The sequence below is a fragment of the Mugil cephalus genome, chromosome 19 (genome assembly GCF_022458985.1).
Source record: "Mugil cephalus isolate CIBA_MC_2020 chromosome 19, CIBA_Mcephalus_1.1, whole genome shotgun sequence".
Taxonomy (NCBI): Eukaryota; Metazoa; Chordata; class Actinopteri; order Mugiliformes; family Mugilidae; genus Mugil; species Mugil cephalus.
In genome coordinates this window covers 18,038,828-18,051,353 of record NC_061788.1, presented here as the reverse complement: position 1 = coordinate 18,051,353, position 12,526 = coordinate 18,038,828, and the positions used below count along the sequence as shown (strand labels likewise).

The window sequence follows — 12,526 nt, the reverse complement described above, 5'->3', positions numbered from 1 at the left end:
GTTTTGCTTTGTCATTCTGGGTTAATGTGTGCCGACACGTGGGCAAAATGGCAATTTAAAAAGTGGCAAAGTAAAATTTTAATGTACGAGGCAGTGAATCGTGTAAAAAGTGAATGGGGTGTGCAAGTTTTATGGAGCCGTTTTATGATGGCTTTAATGACTGCGCGTGTGGATTTCAAGAAACCTTTCAGCCACTCAGTGTACAACACCATTCTGGTGGTGTACGGAAGGAAGAATCTTTTTTTTTTTTCCAATTACAGAGATTTGTTTGTGACTTGCTACTTGCGCCTGTTTAATTTCCATCCATCAATTTACAGTATTTCAGTGGAAGCCATTGTCGTGGATGGGAAGATCTTCAAAGGTGTTTTGTTCTTAGCTAAGGAGCTAAGCAGCTCCTTCAGCAGCAGACTGCTGCATCCACGGTGCAAGAAGAACGCTACTGCAGGTCCTCCATCCTAATGGAGTTCAGGCTGCACAACACCAGCCTGAGTCAACAATAACTCACAACCCAGACCATCTTATGACCTGTTTTCGTCCTTTTTACAGATCCTTTTGCACAATAATCTGCTTTTTTGCACAGCCTATCTTGCACTAATTACCTCAATGTTCACTTTCACTGATCGTAGCAATTATATTATATTCCAGTTTTTTAACATTTTTGAAATTCCCTGCCCACACTGTATATACTGACTGTCAGAGTGCTGTATATTCTTGTATATTTTGAACATTCTTTCAAAACTGATACTGTCTTTTATTGTTTTTTTTTTGGTATATATTTCATACCTAATTCTGCACTACTGTGACAAGGTAATTTCCCATATGTGGGATAAATCAACATTGTCTTATGTCTTTATTTGCTAACAGAGCATCTATACATATTCACAGAAATAACGGGCATTTGCTGTTTAGATCAAATTCGCAAAATGTATCTAAAAAAAAAAAGATCTCCACACATTTATAGTTTTCACATGGGTATCGTATCGGTTTTCCACGTGAAACCCGTGGGAATATACGTGAAAGTGTTCCAAATTCCCATGTTTGACACATCCAGAGCACATTTTCCACAAGTGTTTCACATGTTGGACGTTGTTTTTTAACATATTTCCCGCATGAATGCTGCACATTGGCCATATTTGTTTCTTTCGGTAAGGATTTCCACAAACAGCTCGTTACTGACTGTCAGTAACAAGTTGTAGGATGTGTGCCACAGTGCCTTGCCTCTCTCATGCAGGCCTCCTCATTATGTTTGGTGATCTGGTCTACCACTGCAGCAAACAGTCTGACACTAACAGAGGAAACATGAGAACTATGTTTTCAAATACAAAAATTGCCTCAATTTGACTGATTGCTATTATTGTTTTTTAAAAACAAATCCACTGAGTTGTGAACCCAGCAACATTTTGCGTGGGTGTCCTGCAGGTTAAAGGATAGCTGAAGGTGATGCACACGGGGAATTGTGGCTGAAACTGCTCAGGCTAACGGGTCTTACACAGATAATGAAGAGATGGTGAGAGTTCACATGTTCGAGTGTGAGGACGAGAGAGGGAAAGAAAGAAAGAAAGAGAGCTAAAGCACGCGGTAGTGGAAGAGAGGTGAAGGAAGAGCGAGTGAGGTGAGGCTGTGCTCGCAAGAGGGAGGGAGGGAGCAGTTAGGTGATGTGTATCTCGGGTGGACAGATCCTCTTAATATCCTGTTGTTCCGCGCCGTTCTTTATTTTTAGACTTTCGGCTATTTCGTGATTTCGCGCCTGTTTCAGAACCAGTCAGCGCGTGTCACCTGTGTCCAGTCCGAGCTGAGCACGCGGCGTATGACGCTCAGCTGGGCCGCGCGTCGTAGTGTAGCGCAAGCGGCACCGCGAAGGCACTATTAGTTTGATGACAAATGAGCAACATCAAACGTTTGACTGAAAGAAAACGCTCGATCGTGAGCAGATTTTTAATCTGATGACAAGGCACTTTCTTGGCAAACGCGGTGGCATTGCATGTAATGGGACAACGCACGGAATGGATGATGCCGTGGTTATGTCCTCCATTACATTAGCCGAACATGCGCATGATGCATGCATCCTAACAAGGGAAGGAAATTATCACTCATCTTATTTATACGTGTTTTTTTATTTATTTTGTTTCAGGCACGTGCAGCGCAATTTATTGGGTACCACATGATATATACGAAGAGAGACTTGGGAGTAAAAAACCTGCTGCACCTAATGGGGTCATCCATCACTTGCATAAATCACAGCCATCATAAATCATAACGCTGAAGCGCAGATAAACATGCATGTGCACGCACCAACATAAATATGCGCACGCACCGCGGCGTTTCATCAGGGATGAGCTCAGTTTCCTCCCTGCTGCAACTCACTGGGTCGGATTACCTTGGGGAAATCTGCGAGCTGTACCTCCGGTTGCATGTGCATGTGCCTTAGCGTGTCTCGCTTAATGCATGGGCACAGGAAATCGCTCTCTGTTTAACTTCAGATGATGCAAGAGCGGCTTACTGTCACTGACTCCTTCACTGGCTCACTTAGATGTGGGTGACTATATGCTTGGAGTAGAGGGAAATCCCACTCAAGCTTGGATAATTTTTTTCTTTCACTCAGACGTAGGTGTACCAACAAACTGACATTTATGTATTATGTATATATAGTATAGAATGGATAAGACATTGAACCTTTCCTCATTGCAATTGCAAATCAAACCAGACGCTGAAGAATAATCTAGAATTTTAATGACGGGTGTTGAGCGTGCTTTACATCCAGCAATTATAAGCAGATTGTGCCTACGGACACTGTCACGATGCATTTGTGGAGCTCCGTCCAGTCTGATCTCACGTTGTCTGTTATTCTCGCAAAAAATTGCGTGTTGCCCTGCACGTTTGTCAACGCTGTCGCTGCAAAGTTTGCACTTTAACTCAAGCCGAAAAGTAAAATTAAAAAAAAAAAAAAGAAGAAAGAAACGTGTCCGGAGGCAATGATATAGCTGTCAAGATTTATCTATTCATATATTCATGCACTCAGCACAAATATTAATCTGGGTACATATTATATTTATGCTTTTAAAAAGCAGCGGAAGAGCACAAACCGAGGCCGATAGCCGGTGCATTATGTTGTATTCACAGCAGAAAAGAAAGATCCCAAAAACCATGCTTAAAAAAAAAAAAAAAGGAAAAGAAAGAAGAATCAATTAAGATAACAGTGTTTCCCCATGATACATGTGTCGGATCATTAATATCGTATGCAAATACTCAGGCACGGCTGCTGTGACCCCGCTTGAAAACAATATTAGAAGCCTTAAATGAATGGATTTTGTCAGCCCATTAGGAGGCAGTCCATTACGTTACCTTTTATTCCCCCTGAACACTTATCGGAGAGAGTATCCCAATTACTCCACAGATGTTTGTGCTGACGTCTTTGTTCGCAGTGGCTTTTGCTCTGTTATGTTCAAACAGCCACAATGTATTAACTAAGTAATGAGCGAACTGTGAGTCAGATATCGAGTGAGAGCTTAAGAGAAATTGTAAGTGGCTGTATTGCTGGGATCAAGAGATTATACGTCCATCAGCTCCGCCAGAAAGGGTTTCTCTTTTAATTGTACCTTCTTTTAAATCATTATTATTTGAGCAGAAATAAGCTTGTTTGTGTTGCTGTTAATTTGCTGTCATTTTATCTGCGTTGCGTGTGGATGTTTGATTTCTTTTTTTTTTTTTTTTTTTTTTACACTCCCATACGTGGGCACAAAATAGCAGCCGTGTCCGTACATACCGCAGACCTTGTTAAATTAAAGGTTAATGATTTGAGAACAGACGCAGACCTTGCTATGTTGATAATTTCCATTTATTTCACTTGTCTCATTAGCTTGATTTTTTTTTTTTCCACAAAGGATCGACACATCCAGTTGAGTTTGTGCCGCCTGCCGCTTATTTCATGAGCCTTTAGGGAGAGACGAGAACAACTTCACACGAGCAAGGTGGGGAAATAGAACAGGGTAATTGGAGCGCAGAGTGGAGTGAAAGGACTGTCGGTCCTTTTGAGAGTGGCAGGCATATGCCTTACTTCCAGCTGTCCTGTCTGAGAGCGAACTAATTGCATCATGGCTGCGCCATGCTAATTAGCATCCTAATTAAAAAACATAGAGATGATAAAGTGTTGGGTGAAAGTTGCGCTGGACATGTAACCTGTGTTCTTGAAAAGACCAGAAGGCAGACTTAAAAGGGCTTATAGTTCCTTTGGAATGCCTTTGTAGCGGCGTTTATAATTATGCGCATTTCTGTTATCATTAGTAGTGCTTTGTTGTGCTTTGTGAGTACAATTGAGCTGTGTGAGTTTGTCACACGGCTTTGAGTTTCCACCCCCAATTATGTGTCATTTTAAAGAGACAGGTAAATTAAAATATATTTTCTCACGAATGAAACGTCTACACAAAACCAATTCTTGCTGTAAACCGGCAATCCTTACTAGAGTTTACAGCAAACATGGCCCTAACATTCCACACGCCAGTGGATTTCATAGGTTTGCTTTGCTACGGCCACACAGTTAGTATTAAGCTAAGTCCAAGTTTTTGCACCTTTATGAATTTCCTATATTCCTCAATAATAAATTACTCGGCCTCAAAGTAGATGAAGAGAACATAATCGAACAGATGACACTAAAATATAATGCAGTATTTAAGACATTAATTCAAGAAAATTCAATATTATTGGCTAATTCTTCTGGGCCGCTGTAGACGACTGATCAGCATTTGCTGGAAACGTTTAGTTTCTGTTATTGTTGCGCTACGGGTTCACACCACATCCTGAAAACAAGGGTTTGCATACTTTTGCAACTCACAGATATGACCAAATGATTAACTTTCTAGAATAAATAAGTATAATATTTGTTTAATTTGGTTTAATTGGGTTTTATTCGTCTACTTTTGAGACTTCTGCTGATCACAGATCTAATTTGGTAGGAAGTTGGTGAGATTGTACAAGAACAGAACACAAAGAGTAGTCGATGGTCAACTAGCATGTACGTTCTGCAACTATGTAAGAGGAAATAACTGCCCAAACCAGTAGGTGATTATAGTTTCTGTTCTATTGGAGGAGTTTGGAACAAGAGGTCATTGTGCAAATCAGGTCTGTAATTTGTTCATTAAAGATGGCCATGCTTTTGTCAAAATAATTATATATTAGAATCATTACATATTTGTTCCCTCTTGCCATTTGCTTATTTTCATCATTTCCATTTTTCTTCTTCTGAAGTACTTCACTAAGCTTAATAGCCCATGAGATTGATCTGTCTCTCACTGATGGGCTTTGTCTCAGATTAAACATGCTCAGTAGGCTAAAAGGCAATCAACAGGTCCAACACTGGGGAAGAAAACGCGCTCACATTGCGCTCATCCATGATGTGTGTCACAGCCCTTGTATGTTCTTAAATGTCTTTCCATCCAATTATGTTAATAGAATCTTTCAAATTACACATGGGAATCTCACTTAGAGTGCTTAAAATCTCAGAGATATCTGACAAAGTCATTCGACTGATGGATTTAGGCTAGCCTGTACTATTGCCTGACTCATTGTTGGTAAGTGTGTCCAGATAAACTCCACAACATTAGCGGAGAACACAGGGGAGAAAGAGATACTGTCAAAATTAGGTGAACTTTATGGAGCGAGGAACTATATTTAGTAACTTCAGCACACATTTTAAATTGTGTCCTGGTCATTGTTGGCATATACGATGAGAAAACCCATTGGACTATTAAACTCAATAATGAAACCTGAAGTTGGCGAAGCCCACGCCCGCCATGTTGGATGTGCTTTACTCTGCCCACACTCGGATACTTCAAATATGGACATGGGATCATGTATGGGTGGAGCTAAAGCAGCTTAGATGTTGAGACCCGCCCACCCAACTCTCCTCTACCACCTCAAACAACAAACAGGCTACCATGGGCTTCATTGCTCAGAACCGGAAGTTGCCTCTTAGTCCCGGTGCCTCTCAGTGAAGTTTAGAAGCATGTGGTTTTCATGCAACCAATCAGAGAAGATCATGGCAACATTCTCAGTTTAAATGAGGTCTGCACGGCCCACCTCTGCATGAACACTGAGCGTAACTGGTTTATTAGGTACCACGAAGAAGTGACCGAATGTTGTAATGTGTATGTTACCAAGTGCCTGAATCAGTTCTTATGTTTTAATAGGCTAGATATATGTTTACATTTGTTTACCACTTCAGGGCAAGGAACCCCTGTCCATAAATTTTGCCAAGTGTATCCCGGGCATTGACTGTATATACTATGGACAAACCCATCATGACATCACCCATTAGATTCTGAACCTCGAAAATGAATCCCAAAGTGGCCAGAGCCCATGGTCGCCATGTTTGTTGCTTCGTTGACAGTAAGAGGTGTAGTATCAGAGGCTGTCACACGCAGGTGGAGGAGGACAGTTGCTACTTCAGAACTGTTACCGTTGTAAAAAGCATTCAGTGCTGTTGACCTGGGAAACAAACCACCAGATCTGGGCTCCATTTGTGAGAATGTCTGCAGAAGTGAGACCCACATCCCGGATGACCGATGACAAAACCTGAATATTGCTGTGCAAGCATCTTCCTCCTTGTATCCCATATATTCTGTGCTATCAAGGATGTGAATGGCCAATTACGTCTGGAAGCAGCAGAAGTGATCGGGACAGGTGGGGTCTGGGGACAAAAAGCATCCTCAGCCATGCAGCAGGGGAGGGGGTAAAAATATCTTCCCTAGCTTATAGCAGAACACAATCAAACAACAAACGGCTGCATGCAATGCAGGTGTTGGAAGAGGTTCGGGTGGAAGCGCTTATTACAGTAACCCTCATTTTCCTGAGCACTCGAAGAAAATCACGCTGGAGGAGCATAATGAGTTTTCGTAAATAACAGCTCAGATGTTTGCTTCACTCGCACGGACATCTGAAAGAACTGCATTGCACATTACGCCCATAACCAAACTGCAGCAAAAGAACAAACGAGACAACAGAGTAATACTTGACTGGTTAAACATTTATTTGTGAAAATTGCATCACATGAAGTATAAACAGCCAAAGAACAGTGAGATAGATGTGTAAAAAAAAAAAAGCTCTTGAGTATATATGGAAGACTGGAATCATTTTTCAAATCGCATGGATATAACAGGCTTATCAGTTAAAGAAAAGAAGGCAGATTGATTCCACTGCAGTGACTTATTTCACTCCCTGATAGGATGTCTTCCTTTTGTTCGAATGTGTGTGTCTGCCTGTGCAGAGGGTTGTGCTCCTCAGCTGTTGTGTCTCTGTGCGTCGTCACAAGTGTTCACAGCCTGAGCCTTCGCTTCAAGTCGTTCCTGTTTTTTTTTTGTTATTTTTTTTTTTTTATTGAAATTGTCTGAGGTGTGACAATTTGTGCAGCTGCCTTCACTTCACTCACACCCACCTGAGAGCTAGATAAAGAGTTGAGTGAAGACTTGTCAGCCCCGTTTGATAACGTTTAAATCAAAGTTCCGCTCAGGGCGTACTCGTCTGAGCCCCGTGTTACAGAGATGTGCTCCACGCCGACAACAATCTCAGCCTGAGCGGCACATAAAGTTCAGCTGGGATGATTTCCAGAAGGTTATGAAAGCTTTAGAGATTGCCTAGCCCGCCAAACCTGGGCGCATTTGTGTTATTAATGTGATGTGGGTTTACCTGTGGCCAACTCACAAATAGGCTCTTCTGAAGGTTAAGTTGTAGAGCGGAGGGTTTCGGAGCACAAGCGCTCAGAGGCAAACCTGGAGGTGAGGGCTGAGTGTGCCTCTGCCTGTTGAGTGTTGAGAGCGGCTCAGGCCTTGTAGCTCTCGAACGAGAGCAAAATGTCAAAATAACTTGCTAATCTGCAACAACATCTCAACAAGCTTGACTTGACCTGTGGGAAAGCTCTGACATTTAAAGGTTCCAAATCAGTCTATTGCCATGATTGACTTTTTCTACTAAATCACCAGTGTTATGTGACAGGAAGTAGCCTGGCATGCTGGGCGTGAATGTGAGGAAATACTCCTGGGTCATTTGAAATTATCTTTTTATATCCTGCTGTATTGGATGCGTTTTCTGTAATTACAGATCAGAGTGTTCATATTGTAAGATGCAGTAGATGCATCTACAAAAAGCTGCATCAAACGCCAATCATTTGAAGCAGTTAATCTTTTTGTTTGTTTGTTTTGGACTGGTCGATTCATCTATTAGTTTTTTTTTTTTTTTTAGATAATCTATATTTTTTGAGTAGTTGATTAATCTTTTGGTTAATACTATATATAAGTTAACACTAAATAATATCCACAAGCCATTCATGTTTTAAAAATGTACAAAACATTTTCTTATAACATGTTTTAAACGAAGAGACCATTTTCAATTTGTGCATGAACGTTAAGCCTGATTCAGTATAGACCCCACGCGTATGATTTAACTTCAGTGGCTTGTGGTGATTGAAACTGGACATGGAGCTAATGTATTTATTGTATCTGCAAAATGTTGCTCACACTGAGTTGGATCACAACATTAAGATGTGGAAATCTACGTTGTTTAGTTCTATAGTTCTACATAAATGAACTTGCGAATTCACCGCCGTGCGACCGCTGGCACCTGGTCTAGAGAGTCTTTGTTGAGTTCTTGACTGAAATGCAACAGATGAGAACACAAAACTCTAGCTGTTGGGATGCTGGGGTGGGCCGTTTGATTTTTACAAATCTTTTATTCATTAGTTCTCCATTTAGGTCAAGTTATTTTTTTTTAATATGAAGTCTACTGTTCAGCATGCCTGGCACTAGGAGCTGGCATAATTGGGGTTGAACAAAAACATACTGTGTTTACATGATAGATGTAATCGATTATATTGACTGGTTGTTGCTGCCCTGATCCAACAGAAAACACAAAATGGGTTTACCCATTAAATAAGTATTTAATATGCACTTATATGCAAATAGTTTCCACTTAAATACACTTAAAAATACGAAAGAGACTCATCATTGGACTTTTTTCCCATCTACATGCAGCAGGAGGATTAACGTACCCAACATGTCACAGAATGCTATACATAGAGCGAGGCCTAATTCAAGCAGAACTTGCTGTATCAGTGGTTTGCACTTTCGCCTCACAGCATTTCGCTGGAGCCTTTATTCGTTTAGTCTGCATGTCCTCCCTTTGCCTGCATGGGTTTTCTCTGGGTGCAATGGCTTCCTCCCACAAACCGAAGACGTTTTAGGTTGAGTCGTGGGTGTCTCTCGTACAAGAGATGGTCTTTTGTCTCTCTTTGTTAGCCCTGTGATAGACTGGTGACCTCGCCCAATGTCATCTGGTATAGGCTCCAGTCCCCTGTGAACCTCAGCGCTATAAGCATTCACAGATAATGATGGCCTGCTTCAAATAAGTAATGGTATTCCACTGGAGTAAGAGTGGAATGTTAGCATGCATGCAAATGTATGCATGCAGTGTTTATAGATTAATCCTTAGCTGCAGGGCTATTGAAATATCAACGGCAGCAAACAATACGAGGGTAACGTGATGAAAATTTGAGGCAGGTCCAATTTAACATTTTTATTAGATTATTTCAACTTTAATTAACATCTCTGTGGGACGGTAGGGAAGTTGCCCCACCTCAGCCTTCTAAGCTACGAGCACATGGGATTTTATCATCTGCTTAATTGCTTACCCTAATTTGCTTTGCTGGCACTGTCACAACCCTATTGTACTGTTATCAAATCACCAGGCACTGTAATTAACTATACATTGTAACCGCCACCTCTGCAAGTGGCGCAGACCAGCTGTTAAGTGGTATTAACTTCACTGCCGCTTTCCTTCTCCTTCTGTTCTTGCAGAATGAGTACACCTGTCCACGCCCCCTACCTGGTGCCTGGCTCGGAGACGTGCCTACCATCCATTAACCCTTGATAGGAACTGCTCTGGGTGGATGCAGCAAGCCAAGTGAAACTGAGACGTGCGCAGGGAAGCTGTCAGGATCCATAATTCACATCCAAGGATACAACCGTTCCACGCTAACACGAGCAAACCGCGGACCAAAGCAAGGAGGAGATAATACTGTGTTTTTCTTAACATTTTATAATGTCTGTTCGTTGGTGGTCCCTGGTCATCGGCTTTCGCTGCACCCAGTCATGCTTTATCACCACACACTGACACTGATGACTGCGCTACTGACGCTGATGGTTGTGGACGTGCAGTCCTGCTGTATGCTGACCAGCAGAGCCTTGGAAGGGGAGTCATGGATGGTAATCACCTAAATGGGAGCCCATTGTATAGACTGTAAACCTTATTGTCTCCACGAGGACAATGGGGCATTGTACAAATTCAAGAGGCTTTAAAAAAAAAAATATATATATATATATATATATATAAACTGAGCAATGGACCATTAACAAAACTGCACTGTAGCTTGGACTGCTCTGCTAACACGGCTGTGTATATTTTAAAGTGGGTTTGCATATTTTGATTTCATTCTGTCACCTCCCGGTAACCTTTTTTTTTTTCTTTTTTTTAATCAAAACAAAAAACATAACACCGAAGGCTATGATGGTTGTCAGCGTGCATCACTGGAGCAGAAAAATGACAAGATGAGTCACTGAGTTTCTCTCAGTGACTTGGCTTCACCTGGCGGAAACAAAGTACACAGCTGGAATATTGTTCGAAGCTTGTGTGCATCGTTGCCAGAGGAAGGGCAGCGGTGAAGCCGTTGTTGCTGTTTGATTTAAGTTTGTTTCTTTTTTTTCCGAAGAAAAAAAAAAGTTTGTTAAGTTGTTGCTAATTGCAATCAAACCTTGACCACCTGGATTGATTTGGAGGACAGGAAGAGCAATCAGACACAAAAGAGTGAAAAAAAGAAGAAAACAATCTAACTACCAAGGGTAAAATGTAATTTTCTGGATCTATAATGTTGTTAATGTTGTACTTTATAAATATGTGTTTCTGCCATTTTTAACGCCAAATACCAAACAGCCAAATGGATCTTTCTTTCTGCAATTTTTTTTTTTTTTTTTGGCTTTTGGCTCTCCCGAACGTGGGTTGTATCAGATTTGTTCCTTTCAATGAAATCCACGAATAATCAGAAGAAGCCTCAACTCTAACACGTCCAGCAGTGCCCCCACCCCCACCCCACCCCATGTGTGTAACGTGTGCGTCTTTGTGAACAAAATGACCTTGCGGGGACAGTCTTCGTTAAGGGAGACCTCGTCTGGAAGATGACTGAGCACTGCTTTACATTGTTGTACGCCTTTTGTTGAATACATGCTTCACTTTCCTAATAATAATAATAATAATAATAATAATAATAATCAGCCCCATGTCGCTCCCTTCAACGAGGCTGCAGGTGTTGCTGTGCGCGGTTCTGCGTGTGCTTCATTCCTTTTCTGTTCTTAATTATCGTTGAGACACTCTGAATTGTGGATCGTTTGTTGGAACCTTTAAACGTAATCTTTCTACACTGGAAAATGACAATTTTCTATTGTAAATTTCTGCCACCCCTCCCTCTTGAATTTGTTGATATTAAGTAAGCAGTTGTACTCTTTGTTCACTTTCAACAGTATGTTTTATAATGAAAAATAACGACTTCATTGGTGAGCAATATGAATTGGTCAGATTAAACTATCCATTAATCATTTTTTTTTCCGCCCGTCTGTTTGTGTGAAGTATTTTCTTTCACTGTAGTTTACTGGGCTTGCTCTCGGTTCCGTGTCTTCATTCGCACCCGCTGAAATCTGTCCTATTCCACAAGGATCTCTCGGCGACGAAGGTTGTCACATCAACATTAGCCTCATTAATTTAGAGAGCAGAACATTGATCTCTGTTCGACCGTTCTGCTCACGGTGACGCTCACTGCGTGCCCCAGCAGCCCTCTAATTACGCTTCCTGTGTAATGTGTTGCGTATCTCGAGAGGGGGGCCCTGCTTAGAGAATTTGCTCCACGTTTGCTCCACTTGGAACATGTCAAGCTGTCAGCTCGAAGGTCCAGATGGCCAATCTGCCCAGCACTCCCTGTGGTATTTTTCACATTGCTCCTCTCTACCTATCTCCTCCTGCTTTACTACATTACTCCCTCGCTCATCCTGTCTTCCCTTCCACCGGGTGCCCGCGGATCTCGCACTCTTTCGCCTTTCGCTATATTATTGGGACATTTTTATTTATTTTTTGGCCATTGCTCTGCATCACTGTCTCACTTTATTACCCCTGGTTCCTCCCTAGTCCTCTTAAAGGGTCATTTTATTCCAGTCACCGAACGATGCCCTGCTCCGTACCCCTGCTGGTTGCTAGCTTATGCAGGAACTCAAAGAAGACAATTTCAGTTGAAATAGCGAAGGGGAGAGAATTTGTCTTGTGTGTATCTGAATACTCCGAAAAACATCATCTAACCGCAGCATAAAAGGCCGACAGTGAAGTCTGCAGATAACCCACGGTAAATGGGATGTTGTTTCTGTGAATAAGAAAAAAAAAGTGACATTAGTAATTTGAATTCAAAAGCGAGGAAAAACTAAATTCAAATCCTTTTTTTGAGATT

At 41.6% G+C, this 12,526-nt stretch overlaps 1 protein-coding gene across 2 annotated transcripts in view; it reads left to right on the top strand.

Annotated features, from left to right (window-relative positions):
* The window catches only part of lrrtm4l1 (leucine rich repeat transmembrane neuronal 4 like 1), a 56,066-nt gene extending 44,434 nt beyond the window's left edge, over positions 1-11,632 (top strand). For both annotated transcript variants that reach the window (XM_047568941.1, XM_047568942.1), the window contains one exon: positions 9,840-11,632. In XM_047568941.1, the coding sequence (XP_047424897.1) occupies positions 9,840-9,905 (66 nt within the window). In that variant the 3' untranslated portion in view covers positions 9,906-11,632. The remainder of the gene's footprint in view (positions 1-9,839) is intronic.
* Positions 11,633-12,526: the final 894 nt, after the last annotated feature.